The following is a 19,839-nucleotide window of genomic DNA, read 5'->3' as shown; positions in this document are numbered from 1 at the left end:
ATGGGTGTAACTGCTGGGGTAACATGGGTGTAACTGCCGGGGTACCATGGGTGTAATTGCTGGGGTAACATGGGTGTAACTGCTAGGGTATCATGGGTGTAACTGCTGGGGTAACATGGGTGTAACTGCTGGGGTAACATGGGTGTAACTGCTGGGGTAACATGAGTGTAACTGCTGAGGTAACATGGGTGTAACTGCCGGGGAACCATGGGTGTAACCGCTAGGGTAACATGGGTATAACTGCCGGGGTAACATGGGTGTAACTGCTGGGGTAACATGGGTGTAACTGCTGTGTTAACATGGGTGTAACTGCCGGGTTACCATGGGTGTAACTGCCAGGGTAACATGGGTGTAACTGCCGGGGTAACATGGGTGTAATTGCTGAGGTAACTTGGGTGTAACTGAAAGGGTAACTTGGGTGTAACTGTTGGGGTAACATGGGTGTAACTGCTGGGGTAACATGGGTGTAACTGCTGGGTTAACAGGGGTGTAACTGCTAGGGTAACATGGGTGTAACTGCTAGGGTAACATGGGTGTAACTGCTAGGATAACATGGGTGTAACTGCTAGGGTAACATGGGTGTAACTGCTAGGGTGACATGGGTGTAACTGCTAGGGTAACTTGGGTGTAACTGCTGGGGTAACATGGGTGTAACTGCTAGGGTTACATGCGTGTAACTGCTAGGGTAACATGGGTGTAACTGCTAGGATAACATGGGTGTAACTGCTAGGGTAACATGGGTGTAACTGCTAGGGTGACATGGGTGTAACTGCTAGGGTAACTTGGGTGTAACTGTTGGGGTAACATGGGTGTAACTGCTAGGGTTACATGCGTGTAACTGCTAGGGTAACATGGGTGTAACTGCTAGGTAACATGGGTGTAACTGATAGGGTAACATGGGTGTAACTGATAGGGTAACATGGGTGTAACTTCTAGGGTAACATAGGTGTAACTGCTAGGGTAACATGGGTGTAACTGCTAGGGTAACAACGGTTTAAATTTTGGGGTAACATGGGTGTAACTGCTAGGGTAACATGGGTGTAACTGCTGGGGTAACATGGGTGTAACTGCTGGGGTAACATGCGTGTAACTTCTGGGGTAACATGGGTGTAACTGCTAGGGTAACATGGGTGTAACTACGTGGGTAACATATGTGTAGCTGCGAAGGTAACATGGGTGTAACTGCTGGAGTAACATGCTTGTAACTGCTGGGGTAACATGGGTGTAACTTCTGGGCTAACATGGATGTAACTGATAGGGTAACATGGGTTTAAATGCTAGATTAACATGGGTGTAACTGCTAGGTTAACATGGGTGTAACTGCTAGGGTAACATGGGTGTAACTTCTAGGGTAACATCGGCGTAACTGCTGGGTTAACATGGGTGTAACTGCTGGGTTAACATGGGTGTAACTGCTGGGGTAACATGGGTGTAACTGCTGGGGTAACATGGGTGTAACTGCTAGGGTAACATGGGTGTAACTGCTGGGGTAACATGGGTGTAACTGCTGTGGTAACATGGGTAGAAACTGCTGTGGTAACATGGGTAGAAACTGCTACGGTAACATGGGTGTAACTGCTGGGGTAACATGGGTAGAAACTGCTACGGTAACATGGGTGTAACTGCTGGGGTAACATGGGTAGAAACTGCCAGGGTAACGTGGGTGTAACTGCTGTGGTAACATGAGTGTAACTGCTGGGGTAACATGGGTGTAACTGCCGGGGTACAATGGGTGCAACTGCTAGGGTAACATGGGTGTAACTGCTGTGGTAACATGGGTGTAACTGCCGGGGTACCATGGGTATAACTGCCGGGGTACCATGGGTGTAACTGCTGGGGTACCATGGGTGTAACTGCCGGGGTACCATTGGTGTAACTGCCGGGGTAACATAGGTGTAACTGCTGGGGTAACATGGGTAGACACTGCTACGGTAACATGGGTGTAACTGCTGGGATAACATGGCTGTAACTGCTGGGGTAGCATGGGTAGAAACTGCTGGGGTAACATGGTTTTAACTGCTGGGGTAACATGGGTGTAACTGCTGGTGTAATATGGGTGTAACTGCTGGTGTAATATGGGTGTAACTGCTGGGGTAACATGGGTGTAACTGCTGGGAGTAACATGGGTGTAACTGCTAGGGTATCATGGGTGTAACTGCTGGGGTAACATGGGTGTAACTGCTGGGGTACCATGGGTGTAACTGCAAGGGTAACATGAGTGTAACTGCTAGGGTAACATGGCTGTAACTGCTGGGGTAACATGACTGTAACTGCTGGGGTAACATGGGTGTAACTGCCGGGGTAACATGGGTGTAACTGGTGGGGTAACATGGGTGTAACTGCTAGGGTAAGATGGGTGTAACTGCTGGAGGTAACATGGGTGTAATTGCTGGGGGTAACATGGGTGTAACTGCTGGGGTAACATGGGTGTAACTGCTAGTGTAACATGGGTGTAACTGCTGGGGTAACATGCATGTAACTGCTGGGGTAACATGGGTGTAACTGCTGGGGTAACATGGGTGTAACTGCCGGGGTACCATGGGTGTAATTGCTGGGGTAACATGGGTGTAACTGCTGTGGTAACATGGGTGTAACTGCTAGGGTAACATGGGTGTAACTGCTGGGGTAACATGAGTGTAACTGCTGAGGTAACATGGGTGTAACTGCCGGGGAACCATGGGTGTAACCGCTAGGGTAACATGGGTGTAACTGCCGGGGTACCATGGGTGTAATTGCTGGGGTAACATGGGTGTAACTGCCGGGGTAACATGGGTGTAACTGCTGGGGTAACATGGGTATAACTGCCGGGGTACCATGGGTGTAACTGCTAGGGTAACATGGGTGTAACTGCTGGGGTAACATGGGTGTAACTGCCGGGGTACCATGGGTGTAATTGCTGGGGTAACATGGGTGTAACTGCCGGGGTAACATGGGTGTAACTGCTGGGGTAACATGGGTGTAACTGCTGGGGTAACATGGGTGTAACTGCCGGGGTACCATGGGTGTAACTGCTGGGGTAACATGGGTAGACACTGCTACGGTAACATGGGTGTAACTGCTGGGGTAACATGGCTGTAACTGCTGGGGTAACATGGGTAGAAACTGCTGGGGTAACATGGGTAGACACTGCTACGGTAACATGGGTGTAACTGCTGGGGTAACATGGCTGTAACTGCTGGGGTAACATGGGTAGAAACTGCTGGGGTAACATGGGTGTAACTGCCGGGGTACCATGGGTGCAACTGCTAGGGTAACATGGGTGTAACTGCTGTGGTAACATGGGTGTAACTGCTGGGGTACCATGGGTGTAACTGCTGGGGTACCATGGGTGTAACTGCCGGGGTACCATGGGTGTAACTGCCGGGGTACCATGGGTGTAACTGCTGGGGTTACATAGGTGTAACTGCTGGGGCAACATGGGTAGAAACTGCTACGGTAACATGGGCGTAACTGCTGGGGTAACATGGGTGTAACTGCTGAAGTAACATGGGTGTAACTGCCGGGGTACCATGGGTGTAACCGCTAGGGTAACATGGGTGTAACTGCTGGGGTAACATGGGTGTAACTGCTAGGGTAACATGGGTGTAACTGCTGGGGTAACATGGGTGTAACTGCTGGGGTAACATGGGTGTAACTGCTGAGGTAACATGGGTGTAACTGCCGGGGAACCATGGGTGTAACTGCTGGGGTAACATGGGTAGACACTGCTACGGTAACATGGGTGTAACTGTTTGGTAACATGGCTGTAACTGCTGGGGTAACATGGGTAGAAACTGCTGGGGTAACATGGTTGTAACTGCTGGGGTAACATGGGTGTAACTGCTGGTGTAATATGGGTGTAACTGCTGGGGTAACATGGGTGTAACTGCTGGGAGTAACATGGGTGTAACTGCTAGGGTATCATGGGTGTAACTGCTGGGGTAACATGGGTGTAACTGCTGGGGTACCATGGGTGTAACTGCAAGGGTAACATGAGTGTAACTGCTAGGGTAACATGGCTGTAACTGCCGGGGTAACATGGGTGTAACTGCCGGGGTAACATGGGTGTAACTGGTGGGGTAACATGGGTGTAACTGCTAGGGTAAGATGGGTGTAACTGCTGGAGGTTACATGGGTGTAATTGCTGGGGGTAACATGGGTGTAACTGCTGGGGTAACATGGGTGTAACTGCTAGTGTAACATGGGTGTAACTGCTGAAGTAACATGCATGTAACTGCTGGGGTAACATGGGTGTAACTGCTGGGGTAACATGGGTGTAACTGCCGGGGTACCATGGGTGTAACTGCTAGGGTAACATGGGTGTAACTGCTGGGGTAACATGGGTGTAACTGCCGGGGTACCATGGGTGTAATTGCTGGGGTAACATGGGTGTAACTGCTAGGGTACCATGGGTGTAACTGCTGGGGTAACATGGGTGTAACTGCTGGGGTAACATGGGTGTAACTGCTGGGGTAACATGGGTGTAACTGCTGAGGTAACATGGGTGTAACCGCTAGCGTAACATGGGTGTAACTGCTGGGGTAACATGGGTGTAACTGCCGGGGTACCATGGGTGTAACTGCCGGGGTACCATGGGTGTAACTGCTGGGGTAACATGGGTGTATCTGCCGGGGTACCATGGGTGTAATTGCCGGGGTACCATGGGTGTAACTGCTAGGGTACCATGGGTGTAACTGCTGGGGTAACATGGGTGTAACTGCTGGGGTAACATGGGTGTAACTGCTGGGGTAACATGGGTGTAACTGCTGAGGTAACATGGGTGTAACCGCTAGCGTAACATGGGTGTAACTGCCGGGGTAACATGGGTGTAACTGCTGGGGTAACATGGGTGTAACTGCTGGGGTAACATGGGTGTAACTGCCGGGGTACCATGGGTGTAACTGCTGGGGTAACATGGGTAGACACTGCTACGGTAACATGGGTGTAACTGCTGGGGTAACATGGGTTTAACTGAAAGGGTAACATGGCTGTAACTGCTAGGTTAACGTGGGTGTAACTGCTAGGGTAACATGGGTGTAACTGCTGGGGTAACATGCATGTAACTGCTAGGGTAACATGGGTGTAACTTCTGGGGTAACATAGGTGTAACTGCCGGGGTAACATGGGTGTAACTGATAGGGTAAGATGGGTGTAACTGCTAGGATAACATGGGTGTAATAGCTGGGGTAACATGGGTGTAACTGCTCGGGGGGCTCATCTCCACTCAAACATAAGGTGCAGTCTGTAATGACTATAGATGATAAATCTGACATCAGTGCATTTTCCCGTACTGTGACATCACTGTGTTTATTATTCCTGTACTGTGACATCACTGTGTTTATTATCCCTGTACTGTGACATCACTGTGTTTATTATCCCTGTACTGTGACATCACTGTGTGCACTATCCCTGTACTGTGACATCACTGTGTGAACTATCCCTACTGTGACATCACTGTGTGCATTATCCAACCATGACACCACTGTGTGCATTATCCAACTATGACACTACTGTCTGCATCATGCAATTGTGACATCACTATGTGCACTATCCCTACTGTGACATCACTATGTGCACTATCCCTACTGTGACATCACTGTGTGCACTATTCCTACTGTGACAACACTGTGTGCACTATCCCTACTGTGACATCACTGTGTGCACTATCTCTACTGTTACATCACTGTGTGCGCTATCTCTACTGTTACATCACTGTGTGCGCTATCTCTACTGTGACATCACCGTGTGCACTATCCCTACTGTGACATCACCGTGTGCACTATTCCTACTGTGACATCACTGTGTGCACTATCCCTACTGTGACATCACTGTGTGCACTATCTCTACTGTTACATCACTGTGTGCACTATCTCTATTGTGACATCACTGTGTGCATTATCCAACTGTGACATCACTGTGTGCATTATCCAACTATGACACTACTGTCTGCATCATGCAATTGTGACATCACTATGTGCACTATCCCTACTGTGACATCACTATGTGCACTATCCCTACTGTGACATCACTGTGTGCACTATTCCTACTGTGACAACACTGTGTGCACTATCCCTACTGTGACATCACTGTGTGCACTATCTCTACTGTTACATCACTGTGTGCACTGTCTCTACTGTGACATCACTGTGTGCGCTATCTCTACTGTGACATCACCGTGTGCACTATCCCTACTGTGACATCACTGTGTGCACTATTCCTACTGTGACATCACTGTGTGCACTATCCCTACTGTGACATCACTGTGTGCACTATCTCTATTGTGACATCACTGTGTGCATTATCCAACTGTGACATCACTGTGTGCATTATACAATTATGACATCACTGAGTGCACTGTCCCTACTGTAACACCACTGTGCGCATTATCCAAATGTGACATCATTGTGTGCACTATTCCTACTGTGACATCACTGTGTGCACTATCCCTATTGTGACATCACTGTGTGCATTATCCAACTGTGACATCACTGTGTGCACTATCTCTACTGTAACACCACAGTGCGCATTATCCAAATGTGACATTATTGTGTGCACTATTCCTACTGTGACATCACTGTGTGCACTATCCAAATGTGACATCACTTTGCAATAGTCACACTTTTATTTTCTTTTGTTGCCTTGGCGACCAACCACTGCTGCTAGACAGCAGAGCATACACAGTTTTGACAGGATGTAAAATTCTTGGTTAAGTTGTAGCAAAATCTCTGCCTATTGCTGTAGTAATTTTCCCTGTGAGGCAGCGCTGATCACAGTCACCCTGGGTTTTGTTCACGTCATCTGGACCAAATGTCTGAATCAGACTGGTTGTAGAAGATCTAACTGCACAGGATTCAAAAAACCTTCCGTATCTTCTCGACCATTTTTATTGCTGATGAGCACATTATCCTGCTTTCCCAGCAATAATGAGTTGTACTAAATGCTCAAGCAGACCAACACTGACCCTGACCCATCTAGCATCAACCAGAATTGCCAGATACGCAGTCTGACCCTGCCTGGTCTTTATCTCTTCCTTGTGGGACATCTCATGCCCTGAATACTTGGCTATCTTGAATATCACACATCACATGACTTTTATTTCTGCTGGCTCGCTGGTTCCACCACCTTCCCTATCCCGTAAAGGATTGTGTTGCACATGCTGGGCAGCAGATAATGCCAGAGAGACAGTGACCTAAAAAATAGCAGAGCCAAATGAGAGTAAATACAGCACTAAAGCCTGCCATACACATTATATGTGAATGTCACGCTCTCTCCCTTAATAATCCATGTCTCCCATACACAGGTGCGCTTGTTCAAGTTAGTGCTCCTGTGTTCTCTATGAGAGAACCTATGCCAAACATGTCTGGCAGCTGCTTATTTCCGGGAGAACATGCTAGTTTTTGGTGATCCAAAAACTAGCATGATCAATCAATATCTCTCCCGACAATCAGTTGTCCAGGACCTCCATACACATTAGACTAATCTTGATTGAATCCACCAATATCGACTGGTTCGGCCGACATTAGTCTAATGTGTACGGGGGCCTTTACTTACCATATCTAATAGAGGGGCATGCTGGTTATGTCTGTGAAAAGGTAAAAGAGGGCTCAAGGGGACAATTTTTTAGAGTGGTAATCCCACCCACAGCCAAGTCATGGCAATATTCAAACAAAAGTCTATTAAATAGCTGGGCAGTGCCTGCAAGGGCATACACCAGAGCATTTTGCATCGTTAATTGCCCACCGATTGGTAAATACTTACTGATGGGTGGAGATGTGCACTAAACACCCAGTAACAAGTTGCTCACACTGTATAGACTGACATTGTTCTAGGCAGCACAGGTCCTGTACAATGTGCTGCCGAGACCTTTTGTGCAAATCAAAAGATCATTTCACCTGACGAACAAGCGTTTTATTGTGAATTAAGATGGAGAAAGGGTTGATTTGTGCTGGTCCAGGGCAGCCAAAGGAAAGGATGGTGGCTGGGATACACCAAAGCGGGAGCCTTATTTGACCTGGAGCTTGTGGGCAGCACAGCCTGTACTTCCCCAACTGCAACTGTTATAGTTTTATTTGCATTAATATTATGTTACTTGCTGCAGGTAAATGATATTGTAGTTGCATAAAGGCTTGTACGTAACTACTGGCACCAAGCCAGGGCTAACACATAGGATCATTGTAACCAGGAACTAAACAATTTATTCCAGGCAAACAAGATATTATGCAAATCTGTTTCCAATAAAGTCACATTAAGCTATAATATATAGCGGCAAAACAAAAGTTTTATTTCAAGTATCCAACATTTAGGGGTTTAAGGAAATCCTGTGCAAACACTGATAAGTTTTGCCTGAGTTTCCCTTCAACAGCAAATGTGTCACAACATTTATCAATGCTAACTGCACACTTTATTAAAAATAAAAATTAGACCTGATGAGGATGGTGTACTTACTTTGGAAATCTATCTCAGAATGTCTTTAAAATCATTTTGTAAATTCTGCCATAGAGTGAGAGAGCTCATGAGTCCAAGTGTATTCAATATCCTCCTACCCAGCCTGACTGACAGCTGCAGCTTGTACTTAGTGGTGTGAGATCTCAGCAGCAGCAGGGGGAGGGGCGCTGATTAACTGTCAATTAAGCTGATTAGGTGGAGACTGAGTTTAAACTTTCAAAAAGCATTATACAGCCATTCTAACAAGGATTAGTAAAATAAGTGCACCAGCCTCATCAGGTCTAAGGGTAGGAGCGTTTCTATTGCAATCACAGAGGGTGTGTTTGCTTGAGTTTCCTCCAGGTATTCCAGTTTCCTCCCACACTCCAAAGGGTATTTAGATTGTGAGGCCCAAAGGGGACAGCGATGATGATGTTTGTAAAGCGCTGCAGAATATGATGGCATTCGTGACGACACAGCATTTATTCTTAATTAGGCCAGATTTATTTTTCAGTAGGTCAGGAGACATAGACCATTGTTCATATGAGGTTGATCGTTGACTCTTGAATTGATGTTTAGCCTTGGGAGACAGCAACGCAGGGTAACTGAACAATTGATGTTTGCTATGTTGATTACCCATTGTATCAGTCCACGCAAATGGATGACCTGCAAACATTGACAAACAAACCTATGCAGGTTGATTGAATACTCAAACAATGAGAGTTGACCTCATCCCACCTTCACCCTGATCAGGCCATTATCCACAGAAGGACAGATGTGTGTATTAAAAGGGACCTCTATCCTTCTGCACAGACACTCTGCATGACAGTAGCCAAGGTAGCTTGGCACCAACCAAAAGAATACAGATTTGAGACACTCTACAGGACGCCAGCTTAAGGGACCACGGCCCCAGCTGGAGGAATATAGATCTGCTCCATTGACCATCACTGAACCCATGGAGACGTTCGGAGAAGCCAGGTTGGGATCATCAGGTCACCTGGCCGTGTACCTCAATAGACTGTCAGCTTCCTAAGCTTGTCGTTACCTTCTCTCTGTGGGTGCCCTTCAAAAGCAAAGGGGGTACTGGTGGGGGTAGTCAGTCCTGAAAACCCCGAAATTGCAGCTGCTCTAATCCTGGTGAGACTCTGTAATTTGCACCATCTTGTGTATTTACTGGTACTGTTCTATATGTTATTGTCTGTTGGTTCAATAAAGTATTGCCACACTGTTTTACCCTCACCCTGTGTTGTCTGAGTAGTATTCTGCCCACAGGAAAGGATTACAGGTGTTCAGTGGGATGAGCCCCGGTCCATGTGATCCTTCTAAAGACAGCCGGGCCAGTGAGAGCACCCACTAACCCCTGCGTCTCCACAGCGCTATATAAACAAAGCATAATAATAAATAAAGGATGAAGGATATTATTATAGGAGTGCCTAGGAAGCAGGACATTATTACATGATGGGGAACATTACACCAGGAAGGGGCCCCGGATGGAGGACATTGTTATAGAATGGGATCCAGGATGGGGGGCATTATTACTGGAAGGAACCAGGATGGGGACATTATTACTGGAATGAGCCATGATGGGGAACATTACACCAGGAAGGGACCCAAGATGGAGGACATTGTTATAGAATGGGATCCAGGATGGGGGGCATTATTACTGGAAGGAACCAGGATGGGGACATTATTACTGGAATGAGCCATGATGGGGACATTATTATTGGAAGGGGCCCAGGATGGGAGACATTATTACTGAAATGAGCCATGATGGGGACATTATTACTGGAAGGAACCAGGATGGGGGACATTATTACTGGAAGGTGCCCAGGATGGGGGACATTATTACTGAAATGAGCCATGATGGGGACATTATTACTGGAAGGAACCAGGATGGGGACATTATTACTGGAATGAGCCATGATGGGGACATTATTATTGGAAGGGGCCCAGGATGGGGGACATTATTACTGAAATGAGCCATGATGGGGACATTATTATTGGAAGGTACCCAGGATGGGGACATTATTACTGGAATGAGCCATGATGGGGACATTATTACTGGAAGGAGCCCAGGACGGGGGACATTATTACATAGGGTGCGAACACATCTCTTTATAGGATTTAGAACATTACAAAGGCCCATTATATTCACCTCTGATGTATTTACAAGCCAGCTGTTATTTTTTCTTTTTAGATGTTTGCTTTTACAAGTACAATCCAAATCCACAAGGACTAGAGAGATTTTACATCTTCATCATTGACATCCTGATGGGAACGGTGAGGATAAAAACAGATGATATTTATTGTGCTTCATGTGACATGGGGTCTATTTTTTTTCTATGTCAATTTGTAACCCCTTCCTGACAGTCAATTTTTATTTTTGTGTTTTCTTCCCCTTCCATAACCTTTTTTTTTTTTTTTTTGTGGGACAAATTGTATATTTGAGAGTTAAACCATTTATTTTACCCTACAATGTACTGGAGAACAGGAAAAAACATTCCAAGTGCGGTGAAATAGCCCAAAAAAAATGCAATTCCAACATTGTTTTTTGGGGGTGGGTTTTGTTTTCATGACGCCGTTCACTAAGTGGTAAATGTGTCCAGGCATCACGATTCTCCAGATCAGTGCGAATATGGTGATACCAGTCATGTATATATATTTTTATAATTTTAGTGAAATTTGTAAAACGATATATATTTTTTATTACTTGTGTCGTCATTTTCTGAGACTCCTGTAATTTTTTAATTTTTACAATGATTGAGCTATTTGCGAACTTGTTTTTTTTTTGCAGGGCAAGCTGACATTCTGTTTTATATCATCTTGGCCTACATGCAATGTTTTGATAAGTTTGTCTTCCGAGTGCAGTCCGATGATTTCCACAAACTCATTGACTTGCATGGTTGAGAGCGATCTGAATATCTGAATATCAGATCAAACTTGAGCATGCAGCAATTTTTTCCTTGAACAGGCCGTGTCCAAGGAAAAAAAAAAATCAGACATGTGCTCGGACTCATAGGATAACACTGCTCCAACTGCGATCTGATGTTTTGTCGGATAGCACTCTGACCAAAAATACGCTTCTCTCACGAGCCCTTAGGGCAGGGATGTCAATCTCAAACACACAGAGGGCCAAAATTAAAAATTTGGACAAAGCCGCAAGCTAACCAGTATAAAGTATAATGGGCCCATATAGTCCTCCATACAGAATAATGGGCCCAACATAGTCCTCCATACAGAATAATGGCCCCATAGAGTCCTCCATACAGAATAATGGCCCCACATAGTCCTCCATACAGAATAAGGGGCCCACATAGTCCTCCATACAGAATAAAGGGCCCCAAATAGTCCTCCATATACAATAACATCCCCATATAGTCCTCCATACAGAATAATGGCCCCACATAGTCCTCCACACAGAATAATGGGCCCACATAGTCTTCCATACAAAATAGTGAGACCCATATAGTCCTCCATACAGTATAATGGGTCCACATAGTCCTCCATACAGTATAATGGTCCCCACATAGTCCTCCATACAGTATAAGGGGCCCACATAGTCCTCCATACAGTATAAGGGGCCCACATAGTCCTCCATACAGTATAAGGGGCCCACATAGTCCTCCATACAGTATAATAGGCCCCACATAGTCCTCCATACAGTATAATGGGCCCCACATAGTCCTCCATATAGAATAACATCCTCATATAGTCCTCCATGCAGAATAATGAACCCCACATAGTGCTCCATACAGAATAATATCCCCACATATTGCTTCATACAGAATAATGTACCCACATAGTCCTCCATACAGTATAAGGGGCCCACATAGTCCTCCATGCAGAATAATGAACCACACATAGTGCTCCATACAGAATAATGTCCCCATATATTCCTCCGTAAAGAATAAAGGCCCCACATAGTGCTCCATGCAGAATAATGTCCCCATATAGTCCTCCATACAGAATAATGGGTACCACATAGTCCTCCATACAGAATAATGGCTCCACATAGTCCTCCATACAGTATAATGGGCCCCACATAGTCCTCCATATAGTATAATGGCCCCACATAGTCCTCCATACAGTATAATGGGCCCCACATAGTCCTCCATACAGTATAATGGGCCCCATATAGTCCTCCATACAGTATAATGGGCCCCACATAGTCCTCCATACAGAATAATGGGCACCACATAGTCCTCCATACAGAATAAGGGGCACAGACAGTCCTCCATACAGTATAATGGGCCCCACATAGTCCTCCATATAGAATAATGTCCCCTTATAGTGCTCCATACAGAACAATGTCCCCACATAGTCGTCCATACAGAATAATGGGCCCACATAGTCTTCCATACAAAATAATAACACCCATATAGTCCTCCATACAGAATAATGAGCCCCACATAGTCCTCCATACAGTATAATGGTCCCCACATAGTCCTTCATACAGTATAAGGGGCCCACATAGTCCTCCATACAGTATAATGAGCCCCACTTAGTCCTCCATATAGAATAACATCCGCATATAGTCCTCCATGCAGAATAATGAACCCCACACAGTGCTCCATACAGAATAATGTCCCCACATAGTCCTCCATACAGTATAAGGGGCCCACATACTCCTCCATGCAGAATAATGAACCCCACATAGTGCTCCATACAGAATAATGTCCCCACATAGTCCTTCATACAGAATAATGGGCCCCACATAGTCCTCCATACAGAATAATGGCCCCACATAGTCCTCCATACAGAATAATGGGCCCCACAAAGCCCTCCATACAGAATAATGGCCCCACATAGTCATACATACAGAATAATGGGCCCCACATAGACCTCCATACAGAATAATGGCCCCACATAGTCCTGCATACGGAATAAGGGGCCCACATAGTCCTCCATACAGTATAATGGGCCCCAAATAGTCCTCCATACAGAATAAAGGGCCCCACATAGTCCTCCATATAGAATAACGTCTCCATATAGTGCTCCATACAAATAATGGGCCCCACATAGTCCTCCACACAGAATAATTGGCCCACATAGTTTTCCATACAAAATAATGAGACCAATATAGTCCTCCATACAGTATAATGGGTCCACATAGTCGTCCATACAGTATAATGGTCCCCACATAGTCCTCCATACAGTATAAGGGGCCCACATAGTCCTCCATACAGTATAAGGGGCCCACATAGTCCTCCATACAGTATAATGGGCCCCACATAGTCCTCCATACAGTATAATGGGCCCTACATAGTCCTCCATATAGAATAACGTCCCCATATAGTGCTCCATGCAGAATAATGAGCCCCACATAGTCCTCCATACAATATAATGGCCCCACATAGTCCTCCATGCAGAATAATGTCTCCACATAGTCCTCCATACAGAATAATGGGCACCACATAGTCCTCCATACAGTATAATGGCCCCACATAGTCCTCCATACAGTATAATGGGCCCACATAATCTTCCATACAATATAATGGCCCCACGTAGTCCTCCATACAGAATAATTTGCCCCACATAGTTCTCCATAAAGTATAAAGGGCCCACATAATCCTCCATACAGCATAATGCCCCAAATAGTCCTCCATACAGAATAATGGCCCCACATAGTGCTCCATACAGAATAATGCGCCCACATAGTCCTCCATAGAGAATAATGGGCCCACATAGTCCTCCATACAGAATAATGGCCCCACATAGTCCTCCATACAGAATAATGGCCCCACATACTCCTCCATACAGTATAATGGGCCCCACATAGTCCTCCATACAAAATAATGGGACCCATATAGTCCTCCATACAGAATAATGAGCCTCACATAGTCCTCCATACAGAATAATGGCCCCACATAGTCCTCCATACAGAATAATGGCCCCACATAGTCCTCCATAAAGAATAATGGCCCCACATAGTCCTCCATACAGTATAATGGGCCCCACCTTGCTCTCCATACAGAATAATGGGCCCCACTTAGTGCTCCATACAGATAATGGGCCCCACATAGTCCTGCATATAGAATAACGTCCCCATATAGTGCTCAATGCAGAATAATGAGCCCCACATAGTCCTCCATACAGAATAATGGGCCCACAAAGTCCTCCATAAAGAATAATGGACCCACATAGTGCCCCATGCAGAATAATGTCCCCATATAGTCCTCCATACAGAATAATGGGCACCACATAGTCCTCCATACAGAATAATGGCCCCACATAGTCCTCCATACAGTATAATGGCCCCACATAGTCCTCCATACAGAATAATGGCCCCACATAGTCCTCCATACAGTATAATGGGCCCCACATAGTCCTACATACAGTATAATGGGCCCCACATAGTCCTCCATACAGAATAATGGGCCCCACATCGCCCTCCATACAGAATAATGGGCACCACATAGTCGTCCATACAGAACAAGGGGCCCAGATAGTCCTCCATACAGTGTAATGGGCCCCACATAGTCCTACATATAGAATAACATCCCCTTATAGTGTTCCATACAGAATAATGTCCCCACATAGTCCTCCATACAGTATAATGGCCTCACATAGTCCTCCATACAGAATGATGAGCCCCACATAGTCCTCCATACAGTATAATGGTCCCCACATAGACCTCCATACAGAATAAGGGCCCCCACATAGTCCTCCATACAGTATAAGGGGCCCACATAGTCCTCCATACAGTATAATGAGCCCCACATAGTCCTCGATATAGAATAACGTCCTCATATAGTCCTCCATGCCGAATAATGAACCCCACATAGTCCTTCATACAGAATAATGGGTCCACATAGTCGTCCATACAGTATAATGGTCCCCACATAATCCTCCATACAGTATAAGGGGCCAAAATAGTCCTCCATACAGTATAAGGGGCCCACATAGTCCTCCATACAGTATAAGGGGCCCACATAGTCCTCCATGCAGAATAACGAGCCCCACATAGTCCTCCATACAGAATAACGGGCCCACAAAGTCCTACATAAAGAATAATGGCCCCACATAGTGCTCCATGCAGAATAATGTCTCCACATAGTCCTCCATACAGAATAATGGGCACCACATAGTCCTCCATACAGTATAATGGCCCCACATAGTCCTCCATACAGTATAATGACCCCACATTGTCCTCCATACAAAATAATGGTCCCACATTGTCCTCCATACAGAATAATGGGCACCACATAGTCCTCCATACAGTATAATAGGCCCCACATCGCCCTCCATACAGAATAACGGGTCCCACATAGTCTTCCATACAGAATAATGGGCCCCACATAGTCCGCAATACAGAATAATGGCCCCACATAGTCCGCAATACAGAATAATGGCCCCACATAGTGCTCCATACAGAATAATGGGCCTCACGTAGTTCTCCATACAGAATAATGGCCGCACATAGTCCTCCATACAGTATAATGGGCCCCACATAGTCCTCCATACAGAATAATGGTCCCCACATATCCTCCATACAGTTTAATGGGCCCCACATAGTCCTCCATACAGTATAATGGGCCCCAAATGATCCTCCATACATATAATGGGCCCCACATAGTCCTCCATACAGTATAATAGGCCCCACATCGCCCTCCATACAGAATAACGGGCCCCACATAGTCTTCCCCACAGAATAATGGGCCCCACATAGTCCGCAATACAGAATAATGGCCCCACATAGTCCGCAATACAGAATAATGGCCCCACATCGTCCTCCATACAGAATAATGGGCCCCACATAGTTCTCCATACAGAATAATGGCGCACATAGTCCTCCATACAGAATAATGGTCCCCACATAGTCCTCCATACAGTATAATGGGCCCCACATAGTTCTCCATACAGTATAATGGGCCCCACATAGTCCTCCATACAGTATAATGGGACCCACATAGTCCTCCAAACTGAATAATGGGCCCCACATAATCCTCTATACGGTATAATGGTCCCACATAGTCCTTCATACAGTATAATGGGCACCACATAGTTCTCCATACAGAATAATTGGCCCCACATTGTCCTCCAAACAGAATAATAGGCCAACATAATCCTCCATACAATATAATGGGCCCCACATTGTTCTCCATACAGAATAATGGGCCCTCATTGTCCTCCATACAGGATAATGGCCCACATAGTCCTCCATGCAGTATAATGGCCCCACATAGTCCTCCATACAGAATAATGGGCCCCAAATAGTCCTTCATACAGTATAATGGCCCACATAGTCCTCCATACAGTATAATGGGCCCCACATAGTCCTCCATAAAGAATAATGGCCCCACATAGTCCTCCGTACAGTATAATGGACCCCCACATTGTCCTCCATAAAGAATAATGGCCCTACAAAGTCCTTTATACAGAATAATGGGCCCCACATAGTCCTCCATACAGAATATAGGGTCCCACATAGTCCTATATACAGATTAATGGGCCCAACATAGTCCTCCATACAGAATAATGGGCCCCATATAGTCCTCCATACAGATTAATTGCCCCACATAGTCCTCCACACAGAATAATGGTCCCGACACAGTCCTCCATACAGAAAAATGGGCCCACATACTCCTCCACACAGAATAATGGCCCCACATAGTCCTCCATACGGAATAATGGTCCCGACATAGTCCTCCATACAGAATAATGGGCCCACATAATCCTCCACACAGAAAAATGGCCCCACATAGTCCTCCATACAGAATAATGGGCCCCACGTAGTTCACCATACAGAATAAAGGCCGCACATAGTCCTCCATACAGTATAATGGGCCCCACATAGTCCTCCATGCAGCATAATGGTCCCCACATAGTCCTCCATACAGTATAATGGGCCCCACATAGTCCTCCATACAGTATAATGGGCCCCACATGATCCTGCATACATATAATGGGCACCACATAGTCCTCCATACAGAATAATGGTCCCACATTGTCCTCGATACAGAATAATGGGCACCACATAGTCCTCCATACAGTATAATAGGCCCCACATCGCCCTCCATACAGAATAACGGGCCCCACATCGCCCTCCATACAGAATAACGGGCCCCACATAGTCTTCCATACAGAATAATGGGCCCCACATAGTCCTCCATACAGAATAATGGGCCCCACGTAGTTCTCCATATAGAATAATGGCCGCACATAGTCCTCCATAAAGTATAATGGGCCCCACATAGTCCTTCATACAGAATAATGGTCCCCACAAAGTCCTCCATACAGTATAATGGGCCCCACATAGTCCTCCATACAGTATAATGGGCCCCACATGATCCTTCATACATATAATGGGCCCCACATAGTCCTCCATACAGTATAATGGGCCCCACATGATCCTGCATACATATAATGGGCACCACATAGTCCTCCATACAGAATAATGGTCCCACATTGTCCTCGATACAGAATAATGGGCACCACATAGTCCTCCATACAGTATAATGGGCCCCACATAGTCCTCCATACAGTATAATGGGCCCCACATGATCCTGCATACATATAATGGGCACCACATAGTCCTCCATACAGAATAATGGTCCCACATTGTCCTCGATACAGAATAATGGTCCCCACAAAGTCCTCCATACAGTATAATGGGCCCCACATAGTCCTCCATACAGTATAATGGGCCCCACATGATCCTTCATACATATAATGGGCCCCACATAGTCCTCCATACAGTATAATGGGCCCCACATAGTCCTCCATAAAGAATAATGGCCCCACATAGTCCTCCATAAAGTATAATGGACCCCCACATTGTCCTCCATAAAGAATAATGGCCCCACAAAGTTCTTTTATACAGAATAATGGGCCCCACATAGTCCTCCATACAGAATAATCGGTCCCACATAGTCCTTTATACAGAATAATGGGCCCCACAAAGTCCTCCGTACAGAACAATGGGCCCCATATAGTCCTCCATACAGTATAATGGACCCCACATAGTCCTCCATACAGAATAATGGCCCCATAGAGTCCTCCATACAGAATAATGGCCCCATATAGTCCTCCATACAGAATAAGGGGCCCACATAGTCCTCCATACAGTATAATGGGCCCCAAGTAGTCCTTCATACAGAATAAACAGTCCCACATAGTCCTCCGTATAGAATAACATCCCCATATAGTCCTACATACAGAATAAAGGGCCCCACATTGTCCTGCACACAGAATAATGGGCCCACATAGTCTTCCATACAAAATAGTGAGACCCATATAGTCCTCCATACAGTATAATGGGTCCACATAGTCCTCCATACAGTATATTGGTCCCCACATAGTCCTCCATACAGTATAAGGGGCCCACATAGTCCTCCATACAGTATAAGGGGCCCACATAGTCCTCCATACAGTATAATGGGCCCCACATAGTCCTCCATACAGTATATTGGGCCCCACATAGTCCTCCATATAGAATAACGTCCTCATATAGTCCTCCATGCAGAATAATGAACCCCACATAGTGCTTCATACAGAATAATGTCCCCACATAGTACTCCATACAGTATAAGGGGCCCACATAGTCCTCCATGCAGAATAATGAACCCCACATAGTGCTCCATACGGTATAATGGGCCCAACATAGTGCTCCATACGGTATAATGGGCCCAACATAGTCCTCCATACAGTATAATAGCCCCACATAGTCCTCCATACAGTATAATGGGCCCCACATAGTCCTCGATACAGTATAATGGGCCCCATATAGTCCTCCATACAGTATAATGGGCCCCACATAGTCCTCCATACAGAATAATGGGCACAACATAGTCTTCCATACAAAATAAGGGGCCCAGACTGTCCTCCATACAGTATAATGGGCCCCACATAGTCCTCCATATAGAATAACGTCCCCTTATAGTGCTCCATACACAACAATGTCTCCACATAGTCGTCCATACTGAATAATGGGCCCACATAGTCTTCCATACAAAATAATAACACCCATATAGTCCTTCATACAGAATATTGAGCCCCACATAGTCCTCCATACAGTTTAATGGTCCCCACATAGTCCTCCATACAGTATAAGGGGCCCACATAGTCCTCCATACAGTATAATGAGCCCCACATAGTCCTCCATATAGAATAACGTCCTCATATAGTCCTCCATGCAGAATAATGAACCCCACATAGTGCTCCATATAGAATAATGTCCCCACATAGTCCTTCATACAGAATAATGGGCCCCACATAGTCCGCCATACAGAATAATGGCCCCACATAGTCCTCCATACAGAATAATGAATCCCACAAAGTCCTCCATACAGAATAATGGCCCCACATAGCAATACATACAGAATAATGGGCCCCACATAGTCCTCCATACAGAATAATGGCCCCACATAGTCATCCATAAAGAATAATGGCCCCACATAGTCCTCCATACAGAATAAGGGGCCCACATAGTCCTCC

The 19,839-nt window shown here is 45.8% G+C and overlaps 1 protein-coding gene across 1 annotated transcript in view; it reads left to right on the top strand.

Moving 5' to 3' along the window:
- Positions 1–19,839, top strand: part of TMC4 (transmembrane channel like 4) — a 115,119-nt gene that overhangs the window by 18,571 nt on the left and 76,709 nt on the right. Inside the window, exon 5 of the mRNA XM_073656392.1 lies at positions 10,601–10,683. Within this exon, the coding sequence (XP_073512493.1) occupies positions 10,601–10,683 (83 nt within the window). The remainder of the gene's footprint in view (positions 1–10,600; positions 10,684–19,839) is intronic.

The sequence above is a fragment of the Phyllobates terribilis genome, unplaced genomic scaffold, assembly GCF_046119375.1.
Source record: "Phyllobates terribilis strain yellow unplaced genomic scaffold, ASM4611937v1 Scaffold_12__6_contigs__length_324123572, whole genome shotgun sequence".
Taxonomy (NCBI): Eukaryota; Metazoa; Chordata; class Amphibia; order Anura; family Dendrobatidae; genus Phyllobates; species Phyllobates terribilis.
This window is presented reverse-complemented; position numbering and strand designations above follow the sequence as displayed.